The sequence below is a fragment of the Aphelocoma coerulescens genome, chromosome 26 (assembly GCF_041296385.1).
Source record: "Aphelocoma coerulescens isolate FSJ_1873_10779 chromosome 26, UR_Acoe_1.0, whole genome shotgun sequence".
In the NCBI taxonomy this organism is placed as follows: domain Eukaryota; kingdom Metazoa; phylum Chordata; class Aves; order Passeriformes; family Corvidae; genus Aphelocoma; species Aphelocoma coerulescens.
Window position 1 is genome coordinate 5,802,052 of NC_091039.1, and position 19,739 is coordinate 5,821,790.

Here is a 19,739-nt window from a genome sequence, read left to right on the forward strand (position 1 = left end):
ACCCACCGCGGTTATCAGCGCACAATGCGGAGCGGCCGCTCCCGGCTTTTTCCAGGAAATGGGATCCGCTCCCGGCGTGCGGTTCCCTCCCCCCGGGACAAACACGGGTCATTTCTGTCCCAGCGGTGCAGCCTGGGGTGCTCGGCCACAAACCCAGCACATCGCACCGGATTTTGCTGTTTCCGCTTTGGTCGCTTCCCAAGGCTCTGACAGGATTAGTTCGGAATTTTCCAAACATATTCCCTGATCCCAGCTTGGGTGTGAGCTCTGGAAATCATTCAGTCCAATCCCCCTGACACGGCAGGGTCACCTGGAGCAGGTGACATGGGAAAGTGTGGGTTTTATAATGAAGATCGATGGATATTCTAATATCCAGGTGGGTATTCTAATATCCAGGTGGGTATTCCAGTGGATATTATAATGTCCAGGAGAATATTCTAATGTCGAGGTGGGTATTAAAATAAAGATAGCTCAGCTCTAGGACACAGGGACCTTGAATATTTTGCCGAGTCAGCGATGTCTCCATAGACACACATCGACATCTTGATTTATTCCATCCTTAAGGCTTGATAATTCCAGGGTGTCCTTGAGTCAGGGATGTACCTGCTGCCTGCTCCACTGAGCAGCTCTCCTTTCATGCTGATTAAGCTTGAAAATATACAAAGATCTTGCATCAAAGAGCTTGAGATAACATTTAATTTCCCCCCCTCCATTTAAAAATTTTTATTATTGTCATTCTCATTTATTACTAATTATTTATTTTTATTTATTGCAATTTTTTGTATCACGTAATATATAATAATTAAATTTATTATATACAATATTTGATCCGTATTCATTACTTAGTACTACTTTATGCATTTATTATTATTTTTTAATTTTAAATTTTTTTTTTTTTTTTTTACATTTTCCACCGGGGCTGAGAGGACGCATCGCCGGGGTCCTCCAACCCGCTGGGCGGCGCCACACGCACACGACGGCACCGCGTCCTTTCTAGCAGCACGTTCCGCTCCGCTCTGGGGCTTCGCCGCCATGTTGGCCGTGAGGGGAAGCGGCGGCCCGGACCCCGCTAAAATGGAGGCGCGGAGCCCTCAGGGGGTGTAGGGGCTTCGTCCCCTCCCCGACCCCCGGCCCGGAGCCCATGGAGCGGCTGTAGGGTGAGCACGGGGCTGAGGCGAACGCGGGGGTTCCCGGGGGCATAGGGCTGAGGGGGGCGGTGAGGGGGCAGGAGGCGGTGCCGGCGGGAGGGACCTGGGGCGGCGGGAGCGTCAATGAACTTTTATCTCTTCCCGGGAAACTCTGGGACAATTGGCATTGTTCCGCCTGGAGAAGGGAAGCTTCGGGTTGATTTAATTGTGGCCTGAAGGGAGCCGGCGAGAAAGATGGAGAGGGAATGTTTACAAGGGCCTGGAATGACAGGAGAAGGGGGAATGACTTCAGGCTGCCGGAGGGCAGGGATAGGTGGGATATTGAGAATAAATCCTTCCCTGCGAGGGTGGGGAGGCCTTGGAATGGAATTCCCAGAGAAGCTGTGGCTGCTCCTGGATCCCTGGATGCGTCCCAGGCCAGGCTGGAGCCAGCTGGGATAGGGGAAGGTGTCTCTGCCCATGGAGCTGGATGAGCTTTAAGGCGCTTTCCAACCCAAACCACTCTGTAATTCCATGATTCCAGGATTTCACCCTCATAAACACAATCTGAGGAATGGATCCTACAAACACGAGTTTGGTTTACTTAAGGAAGTGTCAGCTGGTGGGGGGAAAGCCTTGAGAAAAGCCCTTTTTTTTCCCCTCCTAAAATAGAGATAAATGCAAATCAGGATGTTCAGGGTGGTGGAGGCGCTTCCCCATCCCAAATTCATGGAGGGATTTAGGGGGATTTGCAGAGCAATTCGCTCTTTGTGACTTTAATTGAAGTGATCACTTTTGTTTTTGCTTCTGCTTTCCCACATTTCACAACGAAAGGAGCGTTGCACAACATTTTTTATTTGTTATCTGCTCTTATTTACCGAAAGTTTGGGTGGCATTTTGGGCAGATCTTTGAGGGAGCAGCCCAAAATTCCTGGCAGATGCATCATGCCAGCCACAAAACTCATCCCAGGTACAAATCAGAATTTTAAAAGATTGTGGGTTTTTTTTAATTAAAAGGTCTGAATTTGGGGCGTGAGACGCCCCCAGGGATTCTGATGGGGACAAATTTAATTATCAGTGACATGATGATCACATCAGTGCCTGTTTAAAGCCTCCCCTCCGGGGCTGTTTTACCTAAAATTACCTCAAATCCCAACTTTGTTTTCAGTATTTTGCTTTATTTCAAAGCTGGAAAAAGCGGTCACACCTGAACCCAACCCCTGTTGTGTTTCCACTTGAAATAGAACTTAGAAACTATTTTTTTTTTCCCCCCTTAAAACGGGACTTTCAGAAACCAAAACTGAGCTTGAATAAGTTCGAGCTTGACTTTTCAGCCACTTGAGATCTTTGCTTTCAAAAAAAAAGCTGCGGTCTCGTGGGGTTTTTGGTGTCTCGAGGAGGAACTTTTAGTCACAGAAGAGGCAAATGACTGCTTCCCGTGGCGGGGGTGAAGTTTTGGAGTGGAAAAATTGCTCAGCTCATGACTCCTGTGTGATTCACGATTTCCTCTCGAGACCTTGCTCTGCTCCTGGGACATTTTCTGCAGCTCCCAACGACCTGAAATCCGCCGGAGATTCATTCCCTCGGCTCCAGGTTAGGGGTTGTGAGGTGAAATATGGGATATTTCGAAATAGAGCTGGGCGGGGAAAGTGAAACTGCGCTGGCAGAGCGTGAAATTCGCCCGTTTTTTAGGAATTTCCACCACGTGTGAGCACACGGAGCTTTTCAGGAGGCTGCATCCCTAAATTTGGTGCTGTTGGCAGCCTGGAAATGTTGTAGAGCTCAGGAACAAAACCTTAATGAACCCCAAGATTAAATCCTGGTGAAATACGAGTATTACCGAGAACCAAACTGCCTAAACCCCATCATTTATCTGGAAAACCCGGAGGCTTTGAGTGGTAAAATCAGTGCTGAAACGGTTAAAACTCATCTCCCATTGCCTCCCTCAGCCCTGGGGCAGCAGAATCCCCTTCCCGGAAAGGGGGTGGAGAGGAAATCCGAATTTTTTTCTTCTCTTAGGGGCTGATTTTCACACCAGCCCAGCCGTTATCGGCCGCTTTGGGTGCCTCCCTCCCTGCCCTGCCCTGGGCGAGGTTTGAAAAAAGCGACTCGCAAGAGTCCGGAGCATCCTCGGGACGTGGCAGAGCCTTCCCCGGGGGCTGTCCCACCCAAAAATCCCGGGATAACAATCCCGGGATATTCCTGACAGGCAGAGAAAGTCAAAGTCGGTAAGTCTAGCTCGTTTTAAGGGTGTTTGTGTTCAGTATTTTTGGTTTTATCCGCCAGAAATCTGTTAAAATTTAGGGAAATTGTAATTGGGAAGTGATTGAAGCTGTTAGAATTTGAATTATTATCGGGTCGCTGTCAGTGCTGTTTAAAAATTTGAATGTTTGATAGGCTTCAATCTGTCCAGCTCCTCTCGGGAAGATTAAGGGCATTTTTTGTTCAGTGTTTTTGGTTTTATCCATCAGAAATCTGTTGAAATTTAGGGAAAATGACAACTGGGAAGTGTTTAACGCTGTTATAATTTGAATTATTACCTGATCACTGTTTGGAAATTTGACTATTTGATTTGCTTGAATCAACCCTTCCTAAATATTTAGGAGGGTTTGATTTTTGGGAATGATTTTATTCCATGTAGTGCCTCACAGAACTGCTGTAAAAACCCTCAGAAGCCTCTCCTAAAATCCCTAAAAATCCTTTTTAAGAGGTGGGGCAGGGATTGAAGTTCCCAGCGCTCAGAATTGGTGCTAAAATTCGGATTTTTGTCGTGTTTTGAGGTTCCAGCCTGTTTTGTCTGCAGCCGCATTCCTCAGGCAGGAGCTTGATTATTTTCAAAATACTCATTTTAAGCTCATCATGTGCCTCACATCCTGATAACCGCTGTGGGAATAAATTCATTTATCTGGGGAAATTCAGCAAAAGGCGATTTAGATTTTACTTTGAAAATTTTGTGGCATTGCAATTTCAAATCTCATTACTTGATTCAAATAATTAAATTACTGCACGGATTAAAAATTGACTGAAAGCATCCCCAAAGCTGCAGCTCACAGGCAAATTGAGGAGTCAATTTTGGGAGTTAATTTCCTGCTTTAGCCTAAATTTTACCAAAAAGGCTCTTGCAGGGATTATTTGCAACCAGATTCTTGTAAAAATTGAGATTTTAATCTCAATTTGAGAGCTGGGAACGCATAAATTCTGACACAAGGTCAAGACTTTGAGCCAGTTCAAGCTGCTTTTTTTCCCCCACTAATTAATTGACATTAATTCCTTTCTTTTCCAAGTTTTCCAGCCCGTTTTGAGGGAGGGATTAAAGTGGATTTGCTGAGTGATTGCTGAGGTGAAGCTGCTTTTTGGGAGGATGCCGAAGCTGAGAAAGGGCCCTGAAAAATTCGAATTGTGCAGGACTTCCCCTTGTGGCCCTTCCAGGAAAGGCTCTGGCACCTCCTTCCCCAGAAATGCTGTTAAAATTCATTTATTCCCTGCATCCAGGCGGGTTTTTTTGGGAGGTTGCAGCAGCTTTGGGAGATTTTGGGTCATCAGGGAGGTGTGGGGGATGTGCCCATTGTGGCTTCTCCTTTGGGAATCAAATCAGGAGCTGCTGGAATGGGGAGAATTCCATTGGGTTGTGACTCAGTTGCTCATTCCCCACCTCTGAGTCAGGAATTTCCCCCCGTGGAATTGGAATGTTTCCTGCTGGAGATTCCCTAAGTTCCCCACTGTGTGTCACTGCCAGAGTCAGGGCATGGAATTCCAGAATCCCAGGATCATCCAGTCCCACCCCCAGCAGTGGGCAGGGACACCTTCCCCTACCCCGGGTTGCTCCAGCCTGGCCTTGGACACTTCCAGGGATGGAGCAGCTGTGGATCCTCTGGGAATTCCATCCCAGCCCCTCCCCACCCTCACAGTGAGGGATTCCTTCCCAATATCTCCCCTAAATTTCCCCTTTTTTAAGTCTGAACCCATTCCCCCTTCTCTTGTCACTCCAGTTCCTGTGGAATCTTTATTATCCCAACTAGGAATCCCCCTGGGAATGATGGAATTGCTCCTGAGGTTTCACCCACATTCCCAAACCAGCTCTGAGCTCAGATGAGCCCCCTGATCCTCAGTGTTCCCTGTGTTTGATGTGGATAAATCCATGGATAAATCCCTGCCCTGAGCAGGGTGGAACCCATTTGTTCCCAGCAGGAATTGGAAAATCCGGGCTGCTCCATGGGAATGTCCCATCCCTGCTTCTCTGGCCAGTCCTTCCATGGCTGTTTGCAGCTTGGATCGTGGAATCTTTAGGGTTGGAAAAGCCTTTTGGGATCAGGAAATCCAGCCCAGGAATCTTTAGGGTTGGAAAAGCCCTTTGGGATCAGGAAATCCAGTCCACGAGTCTTTAGGGTTGGAAAAGCCCTTTGGGATCAGGAAATCCAGCCCAGGAGTCTTTAGGGTTGGAAAAGCCCTTTGGGATCAGGAAATCCAGCCCAGGGATCTTTAGGGTTGGAAAAGCCCTTTGGGATCAGGAAATCCAGCCCAGGGATCTTTAGGGTTGGAAAAGCCCTTTGGGATCAGGAAATCCAACCCAGCTCAACCGAACCATGTCCCCAAGTGCCACATCCAGAGGGACTTTTGAACACTTCCAGGGATAACAACTCCACCCTGAGCAGCTCATTCCAACCTTTTCCAAGATTAATTTTTCCTGCTGTTTAATCCAACCCCCCCCGGAACAGAACAAAGCAGGAGGGGCCCAGAACAGGATTTAAAATGGGATTTTAGGGTCGATTTTAACTCCTGGATCCATTTTTAGGGCAGTGCTTGAACAGCTCCTCACTGCCAGGATGAGCTCCCCAAGCTCTGCCCAGCATCCAGCAGCCGAGAATTCCTGCAGGATCACCCTTGGACAAGCTCATCAGGTAATTAGCAGCTAATTACCCCTCATTTCCACCACTTCTCTCTGCTATTTTCTCCTCAGAGCAGTGATTTTTATTAAACCCAAGCAATATTTAAATCAGGAGAATTTATCCTAAAGGATTGGGGTTTATCCTGAGGAGTTTGTTCTCTTTCACATCGCTGATTTAGGAATATTTTAAAGGGAAAAAACAGTAAAGGTGGGCATAAAAAAATGGGATAATGCATATTTTTGTGCTGAATTTGTACTTAATTCCACTCATCACCCTCACAGTGAGGAATTCCTTCCCTAAATTTCCCCTTTTTTCAGTCTGAACCCATTCCCCCTTTTCCTATCGCTCCAGTTCCTATGGAATCTTTATTATTATCCAAATCTTTATTTATGATCCATAACAGGAATCCCCCTGGGAATGATGGAATTGCTCCTGAGGTTTCACCCAGATCCCAGAGCAGCTCTGAGGAGCAGATGAGCCACAGGATTTGGATATTTATCCATGGATAAATCCCTGCTCTGAGCGGGGCAGAACCCATTTATTGCCAGCAGGAATCAGAAAATCCAGGTTGCTCCATGGCAATGTCCCATCCCTGCTCCTGGGGGTGACTCCGAGCTCAGTCTCCGCCCATCCCAAGGCTCTGAATTCCCACTCTTGGCTCTGAATTCCCACTCTTGGCTCTGAATTCCCACTCTTGGCTCTGTATTCCCAGTCTTTCCTCACAGGAACAGCCACATCCAAGTGTAAGGGGTTAAATCCAAATTCTTTGGATTTTTTTTTTTGGTGGGTTTTTTGTCTTGCCAAGGATTATTCCTGGCTGGAATTCCAACAAAACTCTGCTCTGTGTTCCAGGTGAGACCCAAACTGCCCCTCCTGAGGATTCTGCAGGCTGCAGGTGCCCAGGGCGACACCTTCACACTCAAAGAGGTGGGGTCACATTCCAGCTTTTATCCCTGGGGTTTTTTGGGAAGTGGGATGGGACCGACTCTTTAATTTCCTCTATTTGAACCCTCATCTTTGAACTGGGATAGCCCCGTTTTTAGCTGGGATAGCCCCATTTTTAATTGGGATAGCCCTGTTTGAACTGGGAGAGTCCTGTTTCTAATTGGGATAGCCCTGTTTGAACTGGGATAGCACTGTTTGAACTGGGAGAGTCCTGTTTCTAATTGGGATAGTCCCATTTTTACTGGGATAGTCCCATTTTTAGCGGGGATAGCCCTGTTTGAACTGGGATAGCCCTGTTTGAACTGGGATAGTCCCATTTTTACTGGGATAGTCCCATTTTTAGCTGGGATAGTCCCATTTTTAGCTGGGATAGTCCCATTTTTAGCTGGGATAGTCCCATTTTTAGCTGGGATAGCCCTGTTTGAACTGGGATAGCCCTGTTTGAACTGGGAGAGTCCCGTTTTTAATTGGGATAGTCCCATTTTTACTGGGATAGCCCTGTTTTTAATTGGGATAGCCCTGTTTGAACTGGGATAATGCTCTTTTGAACTGGGATAATGCTCTTTTGAACTGGGATAGCGCTGTTTGAACTGGGATACCACCATTTTAACTGGAATAATGCCCCTTTAAACTGGGATAACCCCATTTTAACTGGGACATTTCCATTTCCCCACCTTCACCCCAATTTCCCTCCTTGCCAAGCGTTAACAATTCCAAACCTTCTGCTAAAACACAGCCCTCCCTTGGCTAAAAGTGCCAAAAAAATCACCTGTAATTTACCTCCCACAACGCAGGGAATCCAAGGAAATTTCCTGTAAATCCAAAGGAAGTTTCCTGGGATTTTGGTGGCTGAGGCAGTGTCCTGTCCCCCACAGGTGATGCATTTCCTGGGCCAGTACATCATGAGGAGGCAGCTCTACGACAAGAGGCAGCAGCACATGGTTCATTGTGGAGGGGATCAGCTGGGAGAGCTGCTGGGACTGCAGAGCTTCTCTGTCAAGGATCCCAGGTAGGAAAAAAAATTCCCTTTTCACCAGGAAAAGCTCCTGGAGTCACTGCTGGGTTGAGGGGACAGCTCTGTCCCTTTTGTTCCTGCGTCCCCTCAAGCCTTGGGTGTTAAATGTCAGTGAAAATCTTTGTCCTGCACTGAGTTTGGAGGTGAAGTTTGTAATAAGCAATTTAAAAAAAAAAATCCTAATTGGGTTTTTTGGGGGTTTTCTAGGAAAAAAAATCGCTGTGGGTTTGGGGTCTCTAGAAAAAAAATCACTGTGGGTTTGGGGTCTCTAGAAAAAATTCACTGTGGGTTTGGGGTCTCTAGAAAAAAATTCACTGTGGGTTTGGGGTCTCTAGAAAAAAATTCGCTGTGGGTTTGGGGTCTCTAGAAAAAAATCACTGTGGGTTTGGGGTCTCTCTAGAAAAAAATTCGCTGTGGATTTTGGGATCTCTCTAGAAGAAGTTTTTGGGATCTTTCTAGAAACATCCCCCCCCAGCCCACAACTCATTGTGGTTTTTGGGATCTCTCTAGAAAAAAGTCCTCAGTGGTTTCTGAGATCTCTAGGAAAAAAAACCTCAGTGGTTTTGGGATCTCTCTAGAAAAAACTCACTGTGGTTTTTGGGGTCTCCCTAAGAAAAACTGTCATTGGTTTTTGGGGTCTCTAGGAAAAACTCACTGTGTTTTTTGGGGTCTCTCTAGGAAAAAAACCACTGTAAATTTTGGGATCTCTAGGAAAAACCTTAGTGGTTTTGGGGTCCCTGTAGAAAAAACTCACTGTGGTTTTTGGGGTCTCTCTAGGAAAAAACCTCACTGTGAATTTTGGGATCTCTCTAGGAAAAACTTCAGTGGTTTCTGGGATCTCTAGGAGAAAAAACTCAGTGGTTTTGGGATCTCTCTAGAAAAAATCACTGGTTTTTGGGGTCTCCCTAGGAAAAACCTCACTGTGGTTTCCAGGGTCTTTAGGAAAAAAATCCTCAGTGGATTTTGGGATCCCTCTAGAAAAAACCCACCTCAGTGGTTTTTGGGATCTCTAGGAAAAAAGATTCCCTGTGGTTTTTGGGGTCTCTCTAGAAGCAGTTTTTGGGATCTCTCCAGAAACAGCACCCCTAGCCCACAACTCACTGTGGTTTTTGGCATCTCTCTAGAAAAAAAACCCTGGTGTTTTTTGGGGTCTCTCTAGGAAAAAACCTCACTGTGAATTTTGGGATCTCTAGGAAAAACCTTAGTGGTTTTGGGGTCCCTGTAGAAAAAACTCACTGTGGTTTTTGGGGTCTCTAGGAAAAAACCTCACTGTAAATTTTGGGATCTCTCTAGGAAAAACTTCAGTGGTTTCTGGGATCTCTAGGAGAAAAAACTCAGTGGTTTTGGGATCTCTCTAGAAAAAATCACTGGTTTTTGGGGTCTCTCTAGGAAAAAATGTCAGTGGTTTTTGGGGTCTCTAGGGAAAACCTCACTGTGGTTTCCAGGGCCTTTAGGAAAAAAATCCTCAGTGGTTTTTGGGATCTCTATGAAAAACCTTAGTGGTTTTGGGGTCTCTGTAGAAAAACCTCACTGTGGTTTTTGGGGTCTCTTTAGGAAAAAATGTCAGTGGTTTTTGGGGTCTCTAGGAAAAACCTCACTGTGGTTTCCAGGGTCTTTAGGAAAAAAATCCTCAGCGGTTTTTGGGATCTCTAGGAAAAAAGATTCCCTGTGGTTTCTGGAGTCTCTCTAGAAGCAGTTTTCGGGATCTCTGGAGGAAAATCAATTCCCTGTGGTTTTTGGGGTCTCTCTGGACGCTCAAAGGGGATTTTTCCTGCCTCAGGGGGTGACGGTCGCTTGTGTCCCTTCCCCACAGCCCCGTGTACGAGATGCTGAAACGGAACCTGACGGCTGCTGCCCTCTCAGGTAGGTTGGTCACAAACCCATTCCGTAAATGTTGCAATAACTGGGTAAGTACTGAAATGCAGGAGCAGATCTGTGGCTGAAGGAGGAATAAACTTCTCTCGAAGGCTTTGCCAAGCAAATCTCTCGGAGTTTGTGTCTTTTCTGTGTGTCAGGAGCTGTTTGAGTGATGTGGCTGCCGAGAAAAGCCAAATTTTGGGCCAAAGCTAAATCCTGAGCGTGGCTGAAATATCCCATCCTTTACTGAAATCAATCTTCAATCAATTGAAATCAATCTTTATTGATTTGTCAATATTTTTTCAGCTTCGGAGCTGCAACTTCTTGCTCTCACCTCGTTTTATACTTTGATGATCTCTAAGAGTTGCTAAAAACTCTGCAAGGCTTTAATCAAACACTGGAACCTTTCAAGGTCATTTCAGCTTCCCCAGCTCATGAGAGGAATCAAAACAAACTCCATCAAAATGAAAATTCTCAAATTAATCTGAGCTGGTGGCTTCCTTGTAGCCAGTTCCTGTTGTAGGGCTGGGAACGTTCACTGGGAAAAATAAACTCCACTGTGGAGTTTTGTGCCACATTTCCTGAGGTTTTTTAACAAGATAAAATGGATTTAATCCTTCAGAAGGGCTCAGGCACATGGAGAGAAATTCAAAACGAAAATGAAAACTCAAAATGTGGCCCTAAAGGGTTTGGTTTCCTACCTTGGATTTATTTTTACGGAAGATTCTTTTCAAGAATCTTTTGATTTATTTTCTAGAATTTTTGAATTCTTTTTGGACTCTGAACCTGTAGGATAATTGTGTGAGTGCTGTTCCCTCTTCCCAAGAAAAGCTGTGTGTGTGGAGAGCAAAGGATTCCCAGCCAAACTCTGTCCTCTGCTGCCTTTTTCCTTGGAATGTGGCCGTTCCTGGTCCACTCCTGGTGTCACTTTAAGCCTGGCTCAGGAAATGCTGTCCTTAGGACTGAGTTAGACCTGGCTGTGTGTGAGTGTGACCCAAACGAAACAAGCTTGGCAGACCAGACCTTGGAATGCACAGGGAGGGAGACTCCAGCTGTTTTCCTTCCTTTCCAGCTGTTGGGTTTCCTTCAGCCCAGCACAGGAATGACTGGATTTGGTGATTTTTTTCCCCCTTTTCTCTTCTAATTTTTCCCCCTTTTCTCTTCTAATTTTTCTTCCTTTTCTAATTTTTCCCTCTTTTCTCTTCTAATTTCCCCCCTTTTCTCTTCTAATTTTCCCCCCTTTTCTCTTCTAATTTTCCCCCCTTTTCTCTTCTAATTTTCCCCCCTTTTCTCTTCTAATTTTCCCCCCTTTTCTCTTCTAATTTTCCCCCCTTTTCTCTTCTAATTTTCCCCCTTTTCTCTTCTAATTTTTCTTCCTTTTCTAATTTCCCCCCCTTTTCTCTTCTAATTCCCCCCTTTTCTCTTCTAATTCCCCCCCTTTTCTCTTCTAATTCCCCCCCTTTTCTCTTCTAATTCCCCCCTTTTCTCTTCTAATTTCCCCCCCTCTTCTTTTCTAATTTCCCCCCCCCTTCTTTTCTAATTTTCCCCCTTTTCTTAGCCAGTTTTTCCCCCCTTCCTTGTCTAATTTCCCCCCCAAGTCTGTCTCCCACGAGATGCATTTAGGAATCCTTCACCTCAAGGATGTTTTTAATGGAATATATTGGCTCCAAAAGGAAGCCTTCCAGCACCTCGAGTATTTTCACTCCCTGAAAATCCAATTTTGGAAGGATGATTCTTCCCTGTTCTAACATCCCTGCAGAGCCCAAGCAGTGATGGATGAGCCAGCTGGCTTCTGGTTTCCATCAGGGATTAAAAAATCAGCAGCTGGAAGGTGATGGAAGCAGGAAAGGAAAGCAGGAATATGGGATAGATCCCTGTCATCTCTGATCCTGGCTTTTGCTCCATTGAAAGGCCACTTTGAGGTGGAATTTTCTGCCTGTATGTGTGATTCCTGGTGGGAATCAGCCTCATCCAGCAGGGAATTTCCCTGCTAAATTGCAAGGGGAGCAGGCAGGAGCCAGCCTGGCATCTTTTGTTCTCCCTGTTCAAAGCCAGACTCAGGAAGATTCCCATTAATTGGATTGTTCCTGTTATTTAGCTTGGCCTTTTAATTAACTCCTGGGAGCAGCAGAATCAGCTGGATTCGGATTTGTCCAGGACGTGTCCACGCTGTGTGTGCATGGAATTTGCCCTTCTTCACTCTTTATTCCTCATCCCCACACCCTTCAGGAAGAGCTGGAATCCTCAGGATTCCAAAGAACAACCTTGCTCTTCCCTGTTGACCTTCCAGGTGGGATTCCCCACCCTCTGGAATTTGAGCAATGCGATGTGGCCCGACTGCTGTGGTGGTTTTTAGGCGACCTCAGAAGCAATTCCAAGTCCGGGGGTAACGGATCCACAGATACTCAGACTAACCAGGAATTCTTGTGGCAAGGAGCTTGGGATGGCTGGAGGAAAACAGGAATCCTTTTTCCCTTTGAGAAGATCCTGACTTTTCACCCAGCTGCTTCTCCAGCAAGACGCAGACCCCAAAATCCCTAAACTCATCCCTGAGGAAGCCAGGCCTTTGCTAATAAGGAATTTTCCAAGGTCTGCCAAGCGTGGCTCGTTGGTTGCTTGCTGCAGGCCCTGTGTGATGTGAGAATGGCTATTTCCGGGGAAGGTTTTTCCTTGTGTTTTACCTGCCATCTGCAGATGCTGCACAGACTCTCCCAAAGGAGCAGAGCGTCGCTAAGCCCAGCCCAGACCAGCTGAAGGTAAACCCCACTGCCTGGTGGTTTCTTTTCTTGTACAGAGTTGCCCCTTCTCTGTACCTGTGCATGGTGGACTGCCAGAACTTTTTTGTTGTGCCAGCTCCTCACCTTCCTGAGAGAAAAAAAAAACCAAAAGCAATCCCCAAAAATAAAAAGTTCTTGGAGTCCACAGAGCAGGGACAGAGTGACCCTTCTCTGTTCTCCTCGTGACAGAGTGCCAGTCTCTGAGCGCGTTTCTCTGGGGTGCAGCACTTCCAGGCCTCAGCTTCTCCAGCCTGCTCCGTGTTTTCCTGCTTTTCCCCCTTCTATCCCACCCTTTCTCCGAGTAGGAATTGCCAAATCATTCACTGAGCCAGTTTTGTGTCTAGTTAGGATTTGTTTTCAGCAGCTTTTCAGGCAGAGGTGAAAACCTAGGAAAAATCTTGGCGCTTCCAAAGTTTCCTGGTGTGGTTTGGGATGAGGGCAGGTGGAGCTGGGAGGTCTCAGAGAGCCACAAAATCCCGGTTTTACTGCATGAAAAATGGCAACTTTGGGACTTTTGCCAAGCTGAAGATTTTTCCTAGGTTGGTTGTGCTGATTCCAGAGGCTTTAGACTGTGTACGAGGTCAATAGTTTGTAGTTTTTATTCTGAATTATTCCTCTTCCTACCTGCTTGGTCTCATCCTGCAGCTGGTGCCTGGGAATGGAAGTGCTACATCCCCTTGTCCCTGCAAGCTCTGCTGGGCTAATTCCTGGATTTTCCTTCCTGCAGCTCAGCCAGGAGGAAGGATCTGACTCTGGGATCGTGGAGGGTGACAGCAAAGCCTCTGCTCTGGCTACCTCAGAGCCCAAATGTGACTCTTGTGAAGGTGAGGGACAATTTTCTGTGTTACCACGACATTTACAAATCCTGTGTGGGACACACAGCAGCAAAACGCTGGAGGAGGGAGTTGGGAGACTCCAAAAAAATCCCTGGTTTGGAATGGAATCATTCCAAATCTTCGTGCTAAAGATGGAGAGATTGCAAATGTTCACCACAGGCGTTGTCTGGCTCACAAAGAACAAAATGCTCTGAGTGCAGTGGCAGGTAAAGCCCCCAAATCACATCTCTCACTGAACAATGCCATGAAAAAAACCTTCCAGACCTTGCTGGAGGGTGTTTTAAATGCTGGAATTATCCTTGGATCCATTCCCCTTCCCAAGGGAGGCTCCTGAGCACACAGAACCCAGCCTGGGCTGGCTGCAGTCGTTCCCTGCAAACCAAGCAGGGAACTGAACAACAATGGGGACTTTTTTTTTTTGGTGGATCTGTCATATTTTGACATTTCCCCATGGGATTTCTTGCTGGGTCACTCGTGGAGATTTCAAATGTTTTAGGAGCAATTTTCCTGTTTTTCCACTTCGTATTCTCTTGTATCAAGGAACCTCAGTTGGAAAAGCAGCTCTTTGCAGAATGTGGGTGTTTCCAGCTGGAATGGGAGTGGTGGAAATTCCCTGGATGTGTAAAACAGCCTTGGCTGTGCCTTTGAAACTCCAGGCACTGGAGGGAGGGAGGGAGATCCAAGGTTATCCTGGAATCCAGAGCGCTCAGTTTGGGATCCCGGGCTGGAAAGGAGGCTGGAGCACAGGGAGGATGGATCCCCACTTTTGTTTGAGCCTGGCTTGGGAATTCAGGAGCTGCAAACTGAATTCAAACCGGTCCTTTCTGCGTTTTAAATCACTCAAGAACTCCACTCAGGGCTGGCTCGGGAAGTGTTCATGTTTCTGTGGTAAAACTTGAGATGAAAACTCAACCTGTCCCAGTACAGGGACACTGGGAACACTGGGATATTCCCTGAATTAAAGCAGGGATTTTTGTCAGATCCAGCAGCACAGATGGGACATCCAAACCCCAAAGCTCCCAGCCTGATGCAAGAAGGACAAAATAATCCAATTTGGGCCCAATTTTTCTCTGCTGGCCTCTTAACCAATGACTTGAACTCTCCTTGGCTCTTCCAGACAAAGACTTGATAGAAAACCTCTCCAAAAGCAAGAAGCCGAAGCTGGACCTGGTGTTTGAGGAATGGGATGTGGCTGGGCTGCCTTGGTGGTTTTTAGGCAACCTCAGAAGCAATTACAATTCCAGGAGTAATGGATCCACAGATATTCAGACTAACCAGGTGTGTAACCACTTTAATGTGTCCTCTCCCTCTCCTCTTTTGCCTCCAAGGCAATCAAATATTCCTGGTTTTTCTCTCTTTCCCCTTCCCACTCCAGGATTTTCAGCCTCTCCCCCTGTGTGGGCCTGTCCCAGCCTTTCTCTTCTGGTGGTTGGTGATTTTTAGTGGTTTTAAAGCAACCAAACTCTCCCTCAAGGCCCTCAGAGGTCCCCAGATTTCAGGAGTTGCCCTTTTTTATTGGGATGAACGTTGTAGGGTGGTGGCCAAGCTGGAAGGGGAAACTGGACAGAGGTGGAAGCTGGAAAACGAGGAGCCAGTGAGGGGGAATATGGAAAAATGGGGAGCCTGTGAGGGGCAAATTGGGAAAAGAGGAACCTGTGAGGTGGAATTTGGAAAAAGGGGAGCCTGTGAGGGGCAAATTGGGAAAAGAGGAACCTGTGAGGTGGAATTTGGAAAAAAGGGAGCCTGTGAGGGGGAAATTGGGGCAAGAGGAACCTGTGAGGTGGAATTTGGAAAAAGGGGAGCCTGTGAGGGGGAAATTGGGAAAAGGGGAGCCTGTGAAGGGGAAACTGGGAGAAGGGGAGCCCATGAGGTGGAATTTGGAAGAAGGGGAGCCTGTGAGGTGGAAATTGGGAAAAGAGGAACCTGTGAGGGGGAAATTGGGGGAAGAGGAACCTGTGAGGTGGAATTTGGAAAAAGGGGAGCCTGTGAGGGGCAAATTGGGAAAAGAGGAACCTGTGAGGTGAAAATTGGGAAAAGGTTGGAAAAAGAGGAGCCTGTGAGGTGGAATTGGGGAAAATGGGGAGCCTGTGAGGAGGAAATTGGGAGAAGGGGAGCCTGTGAGGTGGAAATTGGGAGAAGGGGGGCCTGTGAGGTGGAATTTGGGAAAAGGGGAGCCTGTGAGGTGGAAATGGGAAAAAAGGGAACTTGTGAGGTGAAAATTTTAAAAAGGGGAGCCTCTGAGGTGAAAATTTTAAAAAGGGGAGCCCATGAGGAGGAAATTGTGAAAAGGGGGGGCCTCTGAGGAGGAAATCGGGAAAAAGGGAGCCTGTGAGGTGAAAATTTTAAAAAGGGGGGCCTCTGAGGTAGAAATTGGGAAAAGGGGAGCCCATGAGGTAGAAATTGGGAAAACGGGGGCCTCTGAGGTGGAAATTGGGAAAAGGGGAGCTTGTGAGGTGAAAATTTGAAAAAGGGGAGCCTGTGAGGTAGAAATTTTAAAAAGGGGTCTCTCAGGGTTGTGAGATGCCCCAGGAAGAAGCTGCCCAGAGCATTGGAGGTTGTTGGAAAGGAAAAGGGAATGGTGATGGATGTGGAGCTGCTCCTAAAGGGCTGTTCCTGTTTTTTTTTTCCCCTCAGGACATTGACACTGCCATAGTTTCAGACACCACTGATGACCTGTGGTTCCTCAACGAGTGCCCCTTGGAGCAGGGCAGTGCTGGGCTGAAGGTGGAAGTGCTGGACTGTGAGGAGGTTACAGGAAATGCCACAAAGGTACCACAGTTAGGCCTGGTTTAACTCATCCCATGGTGCTCTGTTGCCCTTGGAAAAGCTGGATCTGTTCCCATCCAGAGGCTAAATCCTGTTTAGAAAAGGCTGTCACCATTCCTCACGTGTTGGGTGGTTTTCCTGCTTGGGTTTTGGTTTAAATCCATATTTTCAAGGCATAAAATTTGATTTAAAATTAATTAAACCTCTCCCAGCAAGTTAACTGGGTTTCTAACCAAGATCTGCAAGAATTACAAATCAAAAATCATGGAATTAAGGTTGGAAAAGGCTCTTTGAGTACAGCTAAAGACTCAAAGAGGAAAATCTGATCACAGTAAAGCAGGACTAAACCAGGAAGAGTCACCGACGTTCTGCAATAAAAACACTGCAAAAAATGGCTTTTTATTCACTCACAGAAGTGGTTTAATTAGCAGGGTGATTATATAATCGTTTAACTGGGGTGTGCAGTGCCAGGCACACAATAAATAGGGATCATTCTGACATTCCCACTCTCTGACAATGCTTCCTGGAATTCCAGGTGCCTGAGGATGTGTGCTTGGATGAGCTGGAGAATTCCCAGTGCCTGACTGATGATACGGACACAGAGGCTGCTTCTGAGGTGGGAATTCCTTGGGATCAGCATTCCCTGGGGCTGGAAGGACTCATCCCACATCTGCTGCTGGTTTTGGGGTGGGAAAAGCTGATTCTCTTGTGGGTTTCCAAAAAAAAAGGGGCTGGGTGAAGTTCTATTGATATATCCAGGCATAGTTTAATAAGGTTTTAATAAGGTTTTAATTTCATGTTGCCCTCTGGATGGAAATCTGGAGGATTGTCCTTGGAAGGAACCTGGAAATCTCAGGTAGCACTTTGGAATCACTGAACCCATACTCTAAAAAAAAAAAAAAAACAACCCACCACCTTTTTAGTGGACAAAATCCCATTTTCTGTGACAAAATCAGGGATTCTCCAAGTCCAGTGGAGCTGCCTCCTGTTTTGTGCTCTCTGGGATGGGAGGAGGATCCACTTCTGGAATATTCTGTATTTCCATGACACTGGAATGGCCTTGGTGGTGTCATTTGTCCTCTGGAATTACAAACCACAGCTGGTTTTTCCCTGTTTTAAGGACAAAACAAGGTGGGAGGAGAACCAGCAGCAATTCCTGGGCTTTTACCCTGTTCCTCTTCCCAAATCCCAAACACCAAATTCCTTCTTTCAGCTTCTCCCAGTCCTGAGGCTGCCTTGGAGGGTTGTTTGAATTCCCCAAAGTGCATCAGGGGACTTTTTACAGCTGGTGACACCAAAATAAGAATTGATTCGAGGCAGAATTTTAATAATTTTAGGCACAATTTTAATGGTTTTAACAGAATTTTAATAATTTTAGCAGAATTTTATTGGTTTTAGCAGAATTTTCCAGCCTGGAATAAATGGGAATGTCCCTGGCTTTGGATAGCTGACTCCTGGCTCTGCACTTGGGCAGCTCCAGCCCTTTTTTGTGGGATAGTTAATTAATAAATCCATTAATTGTGCAGATTCCACAGCTCTAAGTGATGGGTGAGCCTGGAAAACAAATTCCAGGAGCTCTCCCCTTGAATTTTGAGTGAGGAATTGAAAATTCTGTTGAAATTAAATGAAAATAAACTGTGCTCCAGCTTGGATTCTTCCAGGGGGCTGAGAGAGAGGAAGGAGAGGAATTCATGAGGGAGAAATCTGTGGGACACACAGGGATAAATCGATTCCAAACCACAAAATGTTGATTTTTTCAGCTTATAAATCACTCATAAATAAAATCCTCATCACGAGGCTTCCTTGCTGCTTTTCCCACATGGCTAAAACGAGGAATACCCCAAAATACACTGATTTTTCTGCTGGAATTTTTGCCTTAAATCCCTCAGGATTGCTGGCAATGCTCCAAGTGCAGGAAGTTCAACTCTCCAGGGAAAAGGTACTGCTACCGCTGCTGGGCCCTGCGCAAGGACTGGTACCGGGACTGCCCCAAACTGCCCCATTCCCTGTCCCTCTCCAACATCAATTCCATGGAAAACCAGGAGCAGGATGAAGGGATGGACGTTCCAGACTGCAGGAGGACAATTTCAGCCCCAGCTGGCCAACCCAGACACCTTTTCCTGGGAGAAACCAAATCCCACGTGGATCCCAGCAGCTCCATCGAGTCCTTGGATTTGGCACGGGATGGGAAAAACCGGGATTTTGCCGAGCTGAAAAAAGAGGAGGAGATGGAATCTTTGGAGAGCATCAAAACCCTGCTGAATCCCTGCTTCCTGTGCCAGCACAGGCCTCGGGATGGGAATATTGTCCACGGAAGGACTGCTCACCTGGTGGCCTGCTTCAGGTGTGCCAGGATGCTGAAGAAGAAGAGATCGCCGTGTCCCGTGTGCAGAAAGGAGATCAAGATGGTCATCAGGATCTTCATGGGGTAGTGAGGCTTTCTGCCCCTAAAATAACCCCAAAATGAGGTTTTTTTGCACTCAAATCCCAGTTCCGGGGCTCAGTGTGTGCAGGAAGGAGATCACAATGGTCATTGGGTTATTCGGGGGTTAGCTGGGCCTTCTGACCCTAAAATAACCCCAAAAAGAGGATTTTTTTTTGCACTCAAATCCCAATTCCAGAGCTCAGTGTGCAGGATCAGGATGGTCATCGGGATCTTCACGGGGTAGCAGGGTCACTTGAGCCCTTCTGCCCCTAAAAATAACCCCCAAATGAGGTTTTTTGCACTCAAAATCCCATTTCAGTGTGTGCAGGAAGGAGATCAGGATGGTCATCAGGATGTTCGTGGGGTAGCATGGCCTTCTGCCCCTAAAATAACCCCAAAACGAGGGTTTTTGCACTCAAATCCCAATTTTAGAGCCAATTGTGCAGGATCAAGATGGTCATCAGGATCTTCATGGGGTGGTGAGGGTTTCTGTCCCTAAAAGAGCCCCAAAAAGAGGATTTTTGCACTCAAATCCCAATTCCAGAGCTCAGCCAGTGAAACCAAAGAAAATCAGGATTTGAATCCCACTAAGAATCCTCTGCAGGATCCACTTTTCCATGGAAATCAAACACCTTGGGATCAAAACCCCAGCTTGGAAATTTTCCCAATTTTCCAACTTCAGCCCAATTTTGCCCCTGGGATTCTTTATCCTGACCAAGAACAGAAGATTTGGGAAAAGCTGTGACTTTTGGAATGGTTTTTTTTCCATAAATCCAGACCTGTGCAATTCCTTTGGAGCTGAGAGATAAAAAAATAGAAATAAATATTTATGGTGGGAGGGTGGGGGATTTGTTTTGCATCAGTTTTCCTGAGAAGAAAAATAACTTTATTCCTGATTTTTTTTTTTATTGTTTAAGGCAGGCAGGGTGAAGATTTCCTTGCTCCCAGATGGGAAATAATTCCAGATTTTTAATCCGCAGCTCTCAGGTCACAAATCCGATGGAAATAATAATAATAATAATAATAATGGTATATTTTGCTTTTTTTTTTTGGACTCTTTAATTTCTTCTTTTAATATATTTAAATCTATTCTCTGTCACCCTTT

The 19,739-nt window shown here is 46.3% G+C and overlaps 1 protein-coding gene across 4 annotated transcripts; it reads left to right on the top strand.

The window, feature by feature from the left end:
* Positions 1-960: 960 nt before the first annotated feature.
* Positions 961-19,679, top strand: MDM4 (MDM4 regulator of p53). 4 transcript variants are annotated; one of them, XM_068995630.1, is made up of 12 exons: positions 1,095-1,157; positions 3,147-3,355; positions 5,920-6,025; positions 6,866-6,940; positions 7,834-7,967; positions 9,787-9,836; positions 12,525-12,586; positions 13,335-13,431; positions 14,561-14,721; positions 16,078-16,212; positions 16,745-16,825; positions 18,099-19,679. In XM_068995630.1, the coding sequence occupies exons 3-12, from the start codon at positions 5,951-5,953 to the stop codon at positions 18,639-18,641; spliced, it is 1,413 nt and encodes a 470-aa protein (XP_068851731.1). In that variant the 5' UTR covers positions 1,095-1,157; positions 3,147-3,355; positions 5,920-5,950; the 3' UTR covers positions 18,642-19,679. The 4 variants fall into 4 exon arrangements, with proteins under 4 accessions (XP_068851729.1, XP_068851731.1, XP_068851728.1 ...); XM_068995627.1 differs by lacking the exon at positions 1,095-1,157 and adding an exon at positions 1,851-2,720; XM_068995628.1 differs by lacking the exon at positions 3,147-3,355 and having other exon boundaries at positions 961-1,157.
* Positions 19,680-19,739: the final 60 nt, after the last annotated feature.